The sequence below is a fragment of the Sus scrofa genome, chromosome 14 (assembly GCF_054392235.1).
Source record: "Sus scrofa isolate SSC_HxYL_T2T_F1_AM1 chromosome 14, Sscrofa_HxYL_maternal_Yorkshire_Landrace_v2.0, whole genome shotgun sequence".
In the NCBI taxonomy this organism is placed as follows: domain Eukaryota; kingdom Metazoa; phylum Chordata; class Mammalia; order Artiodactyla; family Suidae; genus Sus; species Sus scrofa.
Window position 1 is genome coordinate 82918916 of NC_139396.1, and position 15820 is coordinate 82934735.

The following is a 15820-nucleotide window of genomic DNA, read 5'->3' on the forward strand; positions in this document are numbered from 1 at the left end:
AATTCACAACTAAAGGCTGAGCATTCTTCACCCAAATGGCCTGAAAACCTTAAAAAAGATACCCTAACTCCAGAAGAAAAAGAGGAGGACACATCAAGAGGTAGGAGGGGTGATTTCATGATATATAAACAACCCCATACCTCTGGGGTGGGAAGCTCCACAGACTGAAAACTAACTGGTTCACAGAAACTCACCCACAGGAGTGAGAGTTCTGAGCCCCACATCAAACCCTCAAGTGTGGGGATCTGGCACTGGGAGAAAGAGCCCCTGGAGCATCTGGCACTGAAGGCCAGTGGGGCTTGTGCGCAGGAGGTCCACGGGACTGGGGGAAACGGAGACCCCATTCTTAAAAGGCGCACACGGACTTTCACGTGCACTGGGTCCCAGGGCAGAGCGGGGTCTCCATAGGAATCTGGGTCAAACCTGACTGCAGTTCTTGGAGGACATCCTGGGAAAACAGGGGTGAATGTGGCTTGTTGTGAGGGATGGACATTGAAAGCAAAGCTCTCGGGAATATTCAGCAGCAGTGCCTTTCTCTGGAGGTGGCCATTTTGGGAAAATCTGGCCCCACCCATCAGTCAGTGCTGAGAAGCCCCAGGACAAACAACAATCCAGGTGGGACCACAGCCCCACCCCTCAGTAAACAGGCTACCTAAAGACCCCTCAGGCACACAGCTGCCTCTAATCCCATCCAGAGACTAAGCCCCACCCACCAGAGGGATCAGAATCAGCTCCTCCTACCAGGGGGCAGGCATCAGCCCCTCCCATCAGGAAGCCTACAGCAAGCCCCCCATACGGACTTCAGCCACAGGGGGGCAGACACCAGAAGTAAGAGAGGCTACAACTCTATTACCTGTAAAAAGGTCACCACACCAAAAACCTATAAAAATGAAAAGACAGAGAACTATAACTCAGATGAGGGAGAAAGGAAAAGCCCCAGAAAACCAGCAAAGCGATGAGGAGATTCTCAGCCTCCAGGAAAAAGACTTTAGACTGCTGATGCTGAAGATGATGCAAGACATTGGACATAAACTGGAGGCAAAGATGGATAACTTACAGGAAACACTGAGCAAAGAGATACAAGATATAAAACTTAAACCAGAAGAGATGCAAAATACAATAACCGAAATAAAAAATCCACTCGAAGCAGCTAACAGCAGAATACAGGAGGCAGAAGAACGAATAAGCGAGGTGCCGGACAGATTAGTGGAAATTACGGGTGCAGAACAAGAAAGAGAAAAAAGATTGAAAAGAAATGAAGAGAATCTCAGAGAACTCTGGGACAATGTTGAACACACACCAACATCCGTGTTATAGGGGTGCCAGAAGGAGAAGAGAGAGAGAAGGGGACAGAAAAAATATTCCAAGAGGTAATAGCCAAAAACTTCCCTCACATGGGAAAGGAACCACTCACTCAAATCCAGGAAGCACAATGAGTACCATACAAAATAAACCCAAGGAGGAATACCCCGAGACACATACTAATCAAACTGACCAAAACTAAAGACAAAGAGAAAATCTTGAAAGCAGCTGGGGAGAAGAAACAAATAACATACAAGGGAACCCCAATAAGGTTATCGGCAGATTTTTCAACAGAAACTCTGCAGGCCAGAAGGGAGTGGCATGATGTACTTAACGTGATGAAAGGAAAAAACCTCCAACCAAGATTACTCTACCCAGCAAGGCTCTCGTTCAGATTTGAGGGAGAAATCAAAACCTTCACAGATAAGCAAAAGCTGAGAGAATTCAGCAACACTAAACCAGCCTTACAACAAATACTAAAGGAACGTCTACAGGCAGAAAAGAACAAGAGAAGAAGGAGAGGAAAAAGAGCAGCAAAAACCAATCCAAAGTAATTAATAAAATGGCAATAAGAACATACATATCAATAATTACCTTAAATGTGAATGGACGAAACGCCCCAACTAAAAGACATAGACTGGCTGAATGGATACAAAAACAAGACCCATATATATGCTGTCTTCAAGAGACCCACTTCACTTCTAGGGACACATACAAATTGAAAGTGAGAGGATGGAAGAAAATATCTCATGCAAACGGGGATCAAAAGAAAGCTGGAGTCACAATGCTCATATCAGACAAAATAGACTTTAAAGTGAAGAATATTTTCAGGGACAAAGAAGGACATTACATAATGATCAAAGGATCAATCCAAGAAGATGATATAACAATTTTAAATATCTACACACCCAACGTAGGTTCACCACAATATATAAGGCTACTGCTAACAACCTTAAAAGGAGAAATCAACAATAACAGGATCATAGTCAGGGACTTTAACACCCCACTTACAGCAATGGACAGATCAACCAGACAGAAAATCAATAAGGAAACACAGGCCCTGAATGAAGCATTAAGCCAGATGGACTTAATAGATATTTATAGGACATTCCATCCAAAAGCAACAGAATACACATTCTTCTCAAGTGCACATGGAACATTCTCTAAGACTGATCACACCCTGGGCTACAAACCCAACCTCGGTAACTTTAAGAAAATTGAAATCATATCAAGCATCTTTTCCGACCATAAGGCTATACGACTGGAAATCAACAACAAGAAAAAAACTGCAAAAAACACAAACACGTGGAGACTCAACAACATGCTACTAAACAACCAAGGGATCACTGAAGAAATCAAAGAGGAAATTAAAAAATACCTGGCAGCAAATGACAACGAAGATACGACACTCCAACACCTATGGGATGCAGCAAAAGCCGTTCTAAGAGGAAAGTTTATAGCAAAACAAGCCCACCTCAGGAAACAAGAAAAAGCTCAAATAAACAAACAAGCTAACTTTACATCTAAGGCAGCTTGACAGAGAAGAACAGACAAGACCTAAAGTTAGTAGAAGGAAAGAAATCATAAAGATCAGAGCAGAAATCAATGAAATAGAAACAAAGAAAACCGTAGAAAAGATCAATGAAACGAAAAGCTGGTTCTTTGAAAAGATCAACAAAATTGATAAACCCCTAACCAGACTTATCAAGCAAAAAAGAGAGAGGACTCAAATCAATAAAATTAGAAATGAAAAAGGAGAAGTAACAACGGACATCACAGAAATACAAAGGATCTTAAAAGACTACTATATGCAACTATATGCCAATAAAATGGAAAACCTAGAAGAAATGGACAAATCCTTAGAAAAGTACAATCTTCCAAGACTAAACCAAGATGAAATAGAAAAGATGAATGGACCCATCACAAGAACTGAAATTGAAACTGTGGTTAAAAAACTTCCAACAAACAAAAGTCCAGGACCAGTGGCTTCACAGGCGAATTCCATCAAACATTTAGAGAAGAGCTAACACCTATCCTTCTGAAACTATTTCAAAAAATTGTAGAGGAAGGGATACTCCCAAACTCATTCTATGAGGCCACCATCATCCTGGTACCAAAGCCAGACAAAGACTCCACAAGAAAAGAAAACTACAGGCCAATATCACTGATGAACATCGATGCAAAAATCCCCAACAAAATACTAGCAAGCCGCATCCAATAATACATTAAAAGGATTGTACATCATGATCAAGTGGGATTTATCCCAGGGATGCAAGGGTTCTTCAATATCCACAAATCCATCAGTGTGATACACCACATTAACAAACTGAAGAATAAAAACCATATGATCCTCTCAATAGACGCGGAAAAAGCCTCTGACAAAATCCAACACCCATTTCTGATAAAAACCCTTCAGAAAGTGGGCATAACGGGAACCTACCTCAACAGAATAAAGGCCATATACGACAAACCCACAGCGAACATCATTCTCAATGGCGAAAAGCTGAAAGAATTCCCGCTGAGGTCAGGAACAAGACAAGGATGGCTGCTCTCGCCACTACTCTTCAACATACTTTTGGAGGTCCTAGCTACAGCCTCAGAGAGGTGAAAGAGATAAAAGGAATCCAAATTGGAAAGGAAGAAGTAAAACTATCACTATTTGCAGATGACATGATACTATACCTAGAGAATCCTAAAGACTCTACCAGAAAACTGTTAGAGCTCATCCACGAATTTGGCAACGTCACAGGATACAAAATTAATACACAGAAATCGACGGCATTTCTATACACTAACAATGAAAAGGCAGAAAAGGAAATTAGGGAAGCAATCCCGTTTACCATCGCATCCAAAAGAATAAAATACCTAGGGGTAAACCTACCTAAAGAAACAAAAGACCTGTACTCTGAAAACTACAGGCCACTGATGAAAGAAATCAAAGATGACACAAAGAGATGGAAAGACATGCCATGCTCATGGATTGGAAGAGTTAATATCAAAATGACTATACTACCCAAGGCAATCTACAGATTCAATGCAATCCCTATCAAATTACCAAGAACATTTTTCACAGAACTCGAACAAAATATTTTAAAGTTTGTTTGGAAGTACAAAAGACCCAGAATAGCCAAAGACGCCCTGAAAAAGAAAAATGGAGCTGGAGGAATCAGGCTCCTGGACTTCGGACTATACTACAAAGCAACAGTCGTCAAAACTGCATGGTACTGGCACAAAGACAGACATCTAGATCAGTGGAACAGGATGGAAAGCCCAGAATTAAACCCATGCACCTACAGCCAACTCATCTATGACAAAGGAGCCAAGACTATACAATGGAGAAAGGACAGCTTGTTCAATAAGTTGTGCTGGGAAAACTGGACAGCCACATGGAAAAGAATGAAATTAGAACACTCCCTAACACCATACACAAAAATCAACTCCAAATGGATTATTGACCTAGATATAAGACCAGACACTATCAAACTCCTAGAGAAAAACATAGGCCAAACACTCTCTGACATAAACGACAGCAACATCTTCTCAGATCCATCTCTTAGAGCATTGACAATAAAAAGAAAAATAAACAAATGGGACCTACTCAAACTTCAAAGTTTCTGCACAGCAAAGGAAACCCTAAACGAAACGAAAAGACAACCCACAGAATGAGAGAACATCTTTGCAAGTGAATCAACTGACAAGGGATTAATCTCCAAAATTTATAAACAACTTCTACAGCTCCGTACCAAAAAAAAAAAAAAAGCCCCATCAAAAAATGGGCAGAAGGTCTAAACAGGCAGTTTTCCAAAGAAGACATACAGATGGCCGAGAAACACAGGAAAAGATGTTCAACATCACTCATTATTGGAGAGATGAAAATCTAAACCACTCTGACGTACCACCTTACACCAGCCAGAATGGCCATCATCCAAAAGTCTACAAACAAGAAGTGCTGGAGAGGGTGTGGAGAAAAAGGAACCCTATGACACTGTTGGTGGGATTGTAAATTGGTGCAACCACTGTGGAAAGCAGTATGGAGATGCCTCAGAAAACTAAACATAGAACTACTGTTTGATCCAGCAATCCCACTCCTGGGCATCTATCCAGAGAAAACCACGACTCGCAAAGACACATGTACTCCCCTTTTCTTTGCAGCACTCTTTGCAATAGCCAAGACATGGAAACAACCTAAATGTCCATTGACAGAGGAGTGGATCAAGAAGATGTGGTACATATGCACAATGGAATATTACTCCGCCATTAAAAGGAACGAAATACCAGCATTTTTTGCAAGATGGATGGACCTAGAAACTATCACGCTAAGTGAAGTCAGCCATACAATGAGACACCAACATCAAATGCTTTCACTGACATGTGAATCTGAAAAAAGGACAGACGGAACTTCTTTGCAGAACAGATGCTGACTCACAGACATTGAAAAACTTATGGTCTCCAGAGGAGATAGTTTGGGGGGTGGGGGGATGTGCTTGGGCTGTGGGATGGAAATCCTGTGAAATCAGATTGTTATGATCATTATACAACTACAGATGTGATAAATTCATTTGAGTAATAAAAAAATGAAAAAAAGAAAAAAAAAGTAATTAATCTGAGTAGGAACCATGAGGATGCAGGTTTGATCCCTGGCCTCGCTCAGTAGGCTAAGGATCTGGTGTTGCTGTGAGCTGTGGTGTAGGTCTCATACTCAGCTTGGATTCTGCATTGCTGTGGCTGTGGCATAGGCCAGCAGCTGTAGCTCTGATTAGACTCCTACCTGGGAAGTTCCATATGTTGTGGGTGCAGCATCCCCCCCAAAATGACAAAAAGACAAGAAAGAAGGAAGTAAGGAAGGAAGGAAGGAAAGAAAAGAAAGAAAGAAAGAAAGAAAGAAAGAAAGAAAGAAAGAAAGAAAGAAAGAAAGAAAGAAAGAAAAAAGAAAGAGAGAAAGAGAGAGAGAGAGAAAGAAAGAAAGAAAGAAAGAAAGAAAGAAAGGATGGAAGGAAGGAGGGAAGGAAGGAAGGAAGGAAAGAGAGAGAGAGAAGGAAAGAAAGAAAGAAAGAAAAGAAAAGAAAAGAAAAGAAAAGAAAAGAAAAGAAAAGAAAAGAATCCTACGTTAGGAAATGGGATTAAGATGGTGAAGTAGAAGGACTGGAGCTCCCTTCTTTCATATAAGCAAGAAAACTACAACCAACTGCTGAACAACCTTCAACAAAATAGACTGGAAACTATCAAAAAAGATATCCTACTCCAGAAGACAAAGAGGAGGCCACATCAAGATGGTAGGAGGGGCAATTATGTGATATAAGCAAGTCCATGCCTGCTTGTGGGCAGTCCACAGACCGGTAACTAACTATATCACAGAGGTTCACCCACAGTAGTGAGAATCCTGAGCTCCACATCAGGTTCCCATGCCTGGGGACCTGGTGATCCCAGAAAGATGGTACCAGAATCCAGGTTCTTGTTCACAGCGGTTGACTCCATGAACACACAGGCAGTAAACAAGCAAAGTTTTTATTAAAGGAAAGAAGATAGATCCCAGGGTTACTGAGAGGGGGGAGAAGAGCACCCCCTTTCTCTACTGTCCTATACGGGTTTTTATTCCCCAAAGTTGGGGGAGGGGTACCAATGTGGGGTCCAGAGAGATGTGGTCTTCTCCCATTGGCCTTATTCAATTACCTATATTAGTCCTTGTCCAATAGGGCTTTTGGGGTTGGAAATGTCCTGCAAGTTCTGTGGGGTTTTTTTGTGTGTGAGTCCTTTTCTTTTACCATTCCTCTGATTCCTCTTTTATCAGTTGAGGAGTGGGCTAGAGATTCACATTTTCTATAGTAAACAAAGTCTGTGGGGAACACGCATTTCTTATAATAAAACAAGGCCTTTGGAAATGCTACCCCCTGGAGCCCTTAAGCCACAAATGTTAATCAACAGCCATATCAAAGAATGTATTGAAGCCCATGCTCCTACACTGACTACCTGAGTTAATATTCTGCCTCAATCCCCCCCTCTAGAGTTGGAGACTCTAACTGCAGGGGGAAAGGGGTGACTACCTCTCTGACTGCTTCCTGCTGAAAAAGGGCATTGTTAGGGGAAAGCAGTTAGGTCTCCACTCATGGGACAGTTGAATGGGCTTCAATGCATTACATTGGGTACCCCTTCCATCACCATTTGAAGGTTGATAGCTTCTAACTGGGATATAATGAAATGAGAAATACAATTAATTATATAGGCTCCAAATAAAAGGATTAAGATCACAATGATGGCTATAGTGATGAAATATTTTCACCAGGAGGAGGAGGTCAACCAATTCCAGAGGGCAGTTATAAAAGCTGGATCTGGATCTGACATCTTATAAATCTGCTGCTGGAGATCTAGCAGGGAATCAGACACATTCTGTGAATAATCAGGAACATAGACGCAACATTCAGATTTATAGTAGCACAGGTAACTTGTCCTTATGAGGGGTATGACTTATGGCACCACCTTACTTTTAAAGTTAACTTACTCAATTAAATTTATTCTAAACTTAGTCCATACAATGCACAAATATTTTTTCTATGTATCTACTCCCTACACACCTTGCTTCACTTTCTATATCCATATTAATCTGTCCCTTTTTTTCCCACCCAGAGCAACAAGCTATAGACAGACTATCTTTTGTCTTAATAAAATGCAATTCCATTCATCATTCCTTTTTTATTGAAAGCACACACATTCTACTTTTCCAAAGCAACCACAGGCTGTCCTTTATAATTTCTAAAAACATTTTTTTTATTATAGAGAACATCTCAAGATGGCACTAAACATATTGATTAATCATTCTAAGTACCTTCAGTTTCTGTTTAGTTACTGATGTCTCAGTGTCTCATTTAACTTCTATTAAACCTAGGTACAAGATATTATACTTAATGTTGATAACTGTAACATGTCTGTATTAATTAGATCAACAAACTTCAATTCTAATTTAAGATATTAATTTAATACTGAATGATTCCCAGTTTACTTGAGCCAAACATTAATTCTGGCCAGTTACCCTCCACAGTTTGAGAATTTATATATGCAAAGCCTTAGTCAAGGGAATACAGAAAAAAAAAAGACATCTTTTAAATCTAATACAGTAACCCATGCTGCTGTTTCTAGAATTTGTCAGAGGAGAATGTAGAGGTTGGGCACCACTGGATGGGAGGCCAATGTCTCATTTATTAGAGGAAGTTCTTACACTAGGCTCCAATCCCCATTAGGCTTTTTTACTCCCAATACATGGGTGTTACAGGGGCTGTTACATTTGATTAATAACCCCTGTTTCTTTAGGTTTTTTGTTTTGTTTTGTTTTGTTTTGTTTGATGATTGGGATAAGTCTCTGTCGTGCCTTGGGTCTCAGAGGATACTGCTTTTGTCAAGGAAAGAAATTTTGATCTTTAAGAGTTATTTCTACTGGTTGAGCATTTTTTGCTCTTCCTATTTTTTTCCTCCTATGGCCCAGACTTCTGGGTCAATACCTACTTCCATCAAAGGCAGGTATAAACCTTGATTAGGCTCCATTCTTATGTGAATTGAGGTTTTAACCTTTGACAAAATATCTCATTCTAAAATGGAAGTTGGATGCTCTGGAACAATCAGAAAAGCATGAGAGAAGAAAATGCACTCCCCAGTCACAACTCAAATGTTGTGTAAAAAATTTTATAACTGGCTTGCAAGAAATATTATGAATAGTGGCAGATTTATTTGAAGGGGGGGGTGCAGGGTTGGAGAGGAGGACTGAAAAGGTGGCTCCCATATCCAAGAAGATGTCAATAGGCTGTTTTTCTACATTTAGAGTCACCAGGCTCCTTAGTGGTGATAAGGACAGGAGCCATTATGGAAAGCCCCATGTCCCATCAGTCTTGATCCTGGGCCTGAGGGGTTGACCCCAGGTACCATCATTTTGGGGGGCAGTCCTTCTTCCACTGATCTCCCTGACATATGGGACATGGCCTAGGTGCTGTGGTCTGAGCCTTGGGGCATTTCCATTTCAAGTGTCCCTCTTTTCCACAGAGGTAACAGGCTCCAGGCTTAGGTCTCTGCCCTAGTCCTCTCGCCTTGAAAGCTCCCAGATTGACTCCCTGTAGTGCCATAATTAGAGCCTCAGCCTTTTCTTTGTCTCTCCTCTTGTTCTTTCATTCTTCCTGGTCCTGATTATAGTATACTTGAGTTGCTACTTTAAGGAGGTGCTCCAGGTCCTGATCAGGGCCAAAAGCCAATTTTTGGAGCTTTCTCTGTATATCTGGTGCCAAGTGAGTTATAAATTTGTCTTTAAGAATTATTTGGCCCTCCATTGATTCTGGGTCCATTGGTGTATGTTTTCTCAATGCCTGAGTTTTTCTAAGAAAGCCGATGGGACTTTCTCATTCCCCTTGACAAACCTCTGATTGTTTGGAGTGGATAACGGGATTTAGTGGTTAATGGGCTTTACTTCTGAGCTTTTAATCCCTCAACTTTACAAGTAATAAAATGATTTCTATGCCAGTTTTCTTTATCTCCCTCAGCAGCAGACCAAATAGGGTCACTCATAGGAACTGCCTGACACCTTGTGGGGAATCTTGTTTGTTCCTCGCCTGAGCTTCCTCTGGCACTTATAGCATACCATTCATCTATCTTTGAGCATTCTCTAAGACTTTTTTCACTTATAATCAATGTCTGTTGTAGTAATAACATGACATCCTTCCAGGCTAACTCAAAGGATTACATGAGACCCTGAAAGACCTTGATATATCTATCTGGGTCATCAGCAAATTTTCCCAAATCTGATTTTATCTGCCTTAAGTCCTGAAGTGAAAAAGGTGTATGGACCTGTATTGGTCCCCATTCTCGTTTGCTACTTCTTGTAAAGGGATTAAAAAGGGATATAACTTTGGCAGTAGAGGGGGAAGAGGTGGAGCCTTGGGCAGTATTGGAGAAGGCTGATTAACTTCTGGAGGGTCTGGACCAGTTGGGCCAGAATATGGTGGACACCTATGTCCCGAGGGAGTTGGCATAATGTACTGAGTGCACAAGCCTTCCTCAGTGTAGTGTCTTCCCTCATTGTAAACAAGATCTGAACATAAGGCACCTCTGACCATTTCCCTTCTCTTCTACAAAATAGGTCTAATTGGAAAATAGTATTATAATCTAGAGAGCCTTCAGATGGCCATTGCTCTCTGTCCGACAGGTTATATAGTGGCCAGGCTTTTGAGCAAAAGAAAATTAAACATTTCTGGAGTTCCCATCATGGCTCAGTGGTTAATGAATCTGACTAGGAACCATGAGTTTGCAGGTTTGATCCCTGGCCTTGCTCAGTGGGTTGGGGATCCAGCGTTGCTGTGAGCTGTGATGTAGGTCGCAGACATGGCTCATATCCCACATTGCTATGGCTGTGGCATAGGCTGGCAGCTACAGCTCCGATTAGACCCCTAGCCTGGGAACCTCCATGTGCCACTGGAGTGGCCCTAGAAAAAGACAAAAAAAAAAAAAATAAATAAATGATTTTTTTTTTCAGAGTCTCAGGCTCAAACTTTTTCTATTTCTTCAAGGCACATGTCAGGGGAGTTGCTATTGAGCCATGCACCAGGCTTGAGGATGTGGCTCCCATCTGAAAGAGAGAAAAGACTAGCATCCAGTGCCTATTTCCCTTTCTTGGTTATGTGAGGGCATCCCTCTCTTATGGAGCGACTAGACATTAGTGGCCAAATGTCCCATCTGACCTCAGGCTGACTGGAATTAACCAGCGTAGCCTCTCTTCCCATCATCCCTCCCCATTACCTGCCTCTGGACAGAGGTGAAGAAAACTCAGGCATACAGGTCCTGCCCTGAGTTTTTGAATCCTAAGATGCTCATTCTGACATGCCCTCTATTGATATCAAGAAAGTTCCTAAGCCACAGTTAACAGGTAAATTCGATAAACCAGCTGTCGACTTCTCCAACCAGGGTAAAAGTAAATAGCAAAAAGCAAAACTGAATATGCTCAGGCTCTGAGGCTAAACACTTGGCCTAAGTTGGATGAATACTGGTTATTAACTCCTTCTCCCCCACAGGTATGGTAACAACTCAGGGTGGTCTTAATATCCAGAGGTCTGTTTCCTCTGCCCCCACAGCTCTATTTGAAGTAATAGCAAATGAAATGATAAAGGATCAGATTAGTTTTACACCATAATCTCCAGAAAATCCTTTTGAAATCTTTGCCTGGATTTCTGGGTTAGGTCCCACCCTGTATGCCCACCCTGCATCGGTGTTGCAGACAAAACAAGGGAGGGTGATCCCTTCTCAGAAGATGGCCATTCAGATGTCCACCTGGCCACCCTCCTCTTGGGAGTTTAGGTGCCTCTTAGCAATTGGCTGGCTCATATAAGCCCCAAAGTTGGACTGAACTCACAGGGAGGGAAGAGAACCCTCAGAGTCTGTTACAGCCATAAGCCATATGAGGTCACTGCAGAACTGCAGCTTAGGACCCACTCAGACTCAGTAGTTGCTAAGGCCGTGGAGCCACAAACTTGAACCTGAAGCACAAGTGAATCAGGATGCACATTCACTCATACACACACTCAGAGGTTATCACAGTGCTTCCTGCACCCGAGAAGTTATTTTAAGCCCTTTAATATTCACAAAAACAACATTTTGTTTCTTACATGCCTTTTAACAATTGGTAACCTTCAGGAATACAGTAACTGTGATTTCCCAAATATTTTACAAAAGCTATAGTACATAGAAGAGACTTTGGTGTAGGGGAAATGGGAAAGAAAATTTTCCTGAACTCACTTTGTCTGTCTCTGGTCGGCCATACACTCATTTACACATTTGCCCTCCTTTCAGAAGCAAATGAAACTGAAAAAACGTAGAAAGTGCAAGCTGGGATTGGATCCCAGATGAGCCCCCAAAAAGATGATGCCAGAAAGATGGTACTAGAATCCAGGTTCTTGTTCATAGTGGTCAAAGAATGAACTCTGTGAATACACAGGCAGCAAGCAAGCAATGTTTTTATTAAAGGAAAGAAGATAGATCCCAGGGTTACTGGGAGGGGGGAGAAGAGCACCCCCTTTCTCTACTGTCCTATACGGGTTTTTATTCCCCAAAGTTGGGGGGAGGGGTACCAATGTGGGGTCCAGAGAGATGTGGTCTTCTCCCATTGGCCTTATTCAATTACCTATATTAGTCCTTGTCCAATAGGGCTTTTGGGGTTGGAAATGTCCTGCAAGTTCTGTGGGGTTTTTTTGTGTGTGAGTCCTTTTCTTTTACCATTCCTCTGATTCCTCTTTTATCAGTTGAGGAGTGGGCTAGAGATTCACATTTTCTATAGTAAACAAAGTCTGTGGGGAACACGCATTTCTTATAATAAAACAAGGCCTTTGGAAATGCTACCCCCTGGAGCCCTTAAGCCACAAATGTTAATCAACAGCCATATCAAAGAATGTATTGAAGCCCATGCTCCTACACTGACTACCTGAGTTAATATTCTGCCTCACTGGCATTGGGAGGAGGAGCTCCCAGAGCATTTGGCATTGAGGGCCAGTGGGGCTTGAGTGCATGAGCTCCACAGGACTGGGGGAAATGGAGACTCTACTCTTAAAAGGCACACACAGGCTTCTGTGCACACTGGGTCACAGGGCAAAACAGAGACTCCATAGGAATCTGGGTTAGATGTGACTACAGTTCTTGAAAGATAACCTGGTAAAACAGGGAGTGACTGTGGCTCATTGTTGCGGAAGGACATTGGAGGCAGAGGTCTCAGGAATAATCATCAGCATGTACTCCTCCAGAGGTGGCTATTTTGGAAATACCTGGCCCCATCCATCAGAGTTTAGAAGCCCAGGCCAAACAACAAACCAGGTGGGCTCACAGCCCCACCCATCAGCAAACAGGCACACAGCCACCTCTAATCACACCCAGAGACAAAGCCCCACCCACTAGAGGGATAAGAATCAACTCCATCTACCAGTGAGCAGGCACCAGTCCCTCCCATCAGGAAGTCTGCTGCAAACCCCCCAAACCAACTTCAGGCACAAGGGTGGCAGATATCAGAAGCAAGAGAGGCTACAACCCTATTGTCTGCAAAAAGAAGACCACACCAAAAACCTACATGAAATGAAAGGGCAGAGAATTATGAATCAGCTAAGAGAACAAGAAAAAAAAATGAAACAGAAAAACAGCTAATTGATCTGGAGATTACCAACCTCCATGAAAAAGACTTTAGACTAATGATAGCAAAGGTGATTCAAGATCTTGGAAATAAACTGGAGGCAAAGACTGATAAATTACAAGAAACCTTGAGCAAAGAAAGAGAAGGTTTAAGTATTAAGGAAGCAGAGATGCAAAATACAATAACTGAAACAAAAAAATTCACTAGAAGGAAGCAACAGCAGAATACAGAAGGCAGAAGAATGAATAAGGGAGGTTGAAGATGAACTAGTGGAAATCACTGATGCAGAAAAGAAAAGAGAAAAAAGGTTGGAAAAAAATGAATACAATCTAAGATAGCTCTGGGACAATGTTAAGTGCCCCAACATCTGCATTAGAGGAATGACAGAAGGAGAAGAGAGATGGCCAGAGAAAATATTTGAAGAGACAATAGCCAAAAACTTCCTTAACATGGGAAAGAAATCACTCACTCAAATCCAGGAAGCATAATGAGTACCAGAAAAAATAACCCCAAGGAGGAACCTCCCAAGACACATATTAATCAAACTGACCAAAATTAAAGACAAGGAGAAAATATTGAAAGCAGTTAGGGAAAAAAAAATAACATACAAGGTAACCCTGATAAGGTTACTGGTTTATTTTTAAGCAGAAACTCTGCATGCCAGAAGGGAGTAGCAGGATATACTTAAAAGTGATGAAAGGAAAAAACCTCCAACCAAGATTATTCTACCCAGCAAGGCTCTTATTCAGATTTGAGGGATAAACCAAAAGCTTTACACACAAGCAAAAGCTAAGAGAATTCAGCACCACTAAACCAGCTTTACAACAAATACTAAAGGAACTTCTCTAGATGGAAAAGGAAAAGCCACAACTAGAAACAAAAATATTACACATGACAAGCCTCAGTCATAAAGACATACATACAATAAAGGTAGGAAATCACTCACAAATATGCTACCAAGACCATAAATCATGAGAAGAGATGGGTACAAATGCAAGATACTGGAGATGTACTTGCAATTGAGAGAACAACAATTTAAAAAAAACTTGTGTGTTTGTGTATATATATATTCCTATATCAAAACTTCATGGTAACTGCAAACCAAAAATCTACAGTAGATACACACACAAATAAGAAAAAGCAATCCAAAGACAACACTAAAGATAGTCATCAAACCACAAGAGAAGAGAACAAGAGAAGAAGGGAAGAAAAAAAGACCAACAAAAATAAATATAAAACAATGAATAAACTGGTAATAAGAACATACATATCAATAATTACCTTAAATGTAAATGGACTAAATGCCCCAACTAAAATACATAGACTGACTGAATGGATACAAAAAGATGACCCAGGAATTCCCATTGTGGCTCAGCATAAATGAATCTGAATAGCCCATGAATATACAGGTTTGATCCCTTAACCTGAGTGAGGGTTAAGGATCTGGCATTGCAGTGAGCTGTGATGTAAGTTACAGACGTGGCTTGGATCCTGCATTGCTGTGGCTGTGGTGTAGGCCAGCAGCTACAGCTCTGATTTGACCCCTAGCCTGGGAACCTCCATATGCCATGGGTGCCATCCTAAAAGACAAAAAGGAAAAAGAAAAAAACCCAAGACCCATATATATGCTGTCTTCAAGAGACCCACTTCAGTTCTAGGGACACATACAAATTGAAAGTGAGGGGATGGAAGAAAATATTCCATGCAAAGGGTAATCAAAAGAAAGCTTATGTAGCAATATTCCTATCAGACAAAATAGACCTTAAAATAAAGAATATTATAAGAGACAAAGAAGGACATTACATAATGATCAAAGGATCAATCCAAGAAGAAGATAAAACAATTGCAAATATTTATGAACCCAACATAGGATTGACTCAATATATAAGGCAACTACTAACAACCTTAAAAGAAGAAATTGACAATAACACAATAATAGTAGGGGGCTTTAACACCCCACTTACAGCGATGGACAGATCACTCAGAGAGAAAATCAACAAGAATACACAGGCCTTAAATGATGCATTGGACGAGATAGACTTAAAAGATATTCATAGAACATTCTATCCAAAAGCAGCAGAATACACATTCTTTTCAAGTGAACATGGAACATTCTCTAGGATAGATCACATTCTGCATCACAAATCAAGCCTCGGTAAATTTAAGAAAATTGAAAACATATCAAATATCTTTTCCCACCACAATGCTATATGATTGGAAATCAACAACAAGAAAAAAACCCTGCAAAAAACACCAACATGTGGAGACTAAACAACATGCTACTAAACAACAAATGGACCACAGAAGAAATCAAAGAGGAAATTTAAAAATACCTAGAAGCAAATAATAATAAAGACACAACAATCCAAAACCTATGGG

The 15820-nt window shown here is 41.0% G+C and overlaps 1 protein-coding gene across 3 annotated transcripts in view; it reads right to left on the reverse strand.

Annotated features, from left to right (window-relative positions):
• The window catches only part of LOC100152623 (zinc finger protein 37A), a 130679-nt gene that overhangs the window by 17381 nt on the left and 97478 nt on the right, over positions 1 to 15820 (reverse strand). The window contains exon 6 of one of the 3 annotated variants that reach the window (XM_021072371.2): positions 10727 to 10900. The exons of the other annotated variants lie outside the window; for them this stretch is intronic. Coding sequence (XP_020928030.1) covers positions 10818 to 10900 — 83 coding nt within the window. The 3' untranslated portion in view covers positions 10727 to 10817. Of the gene's footprint in view, positions 1 to 10726; positions 10901 to 15820 lie in introns of those variants that run through there. 3 annotated transcript variants of the gene reach the window in all.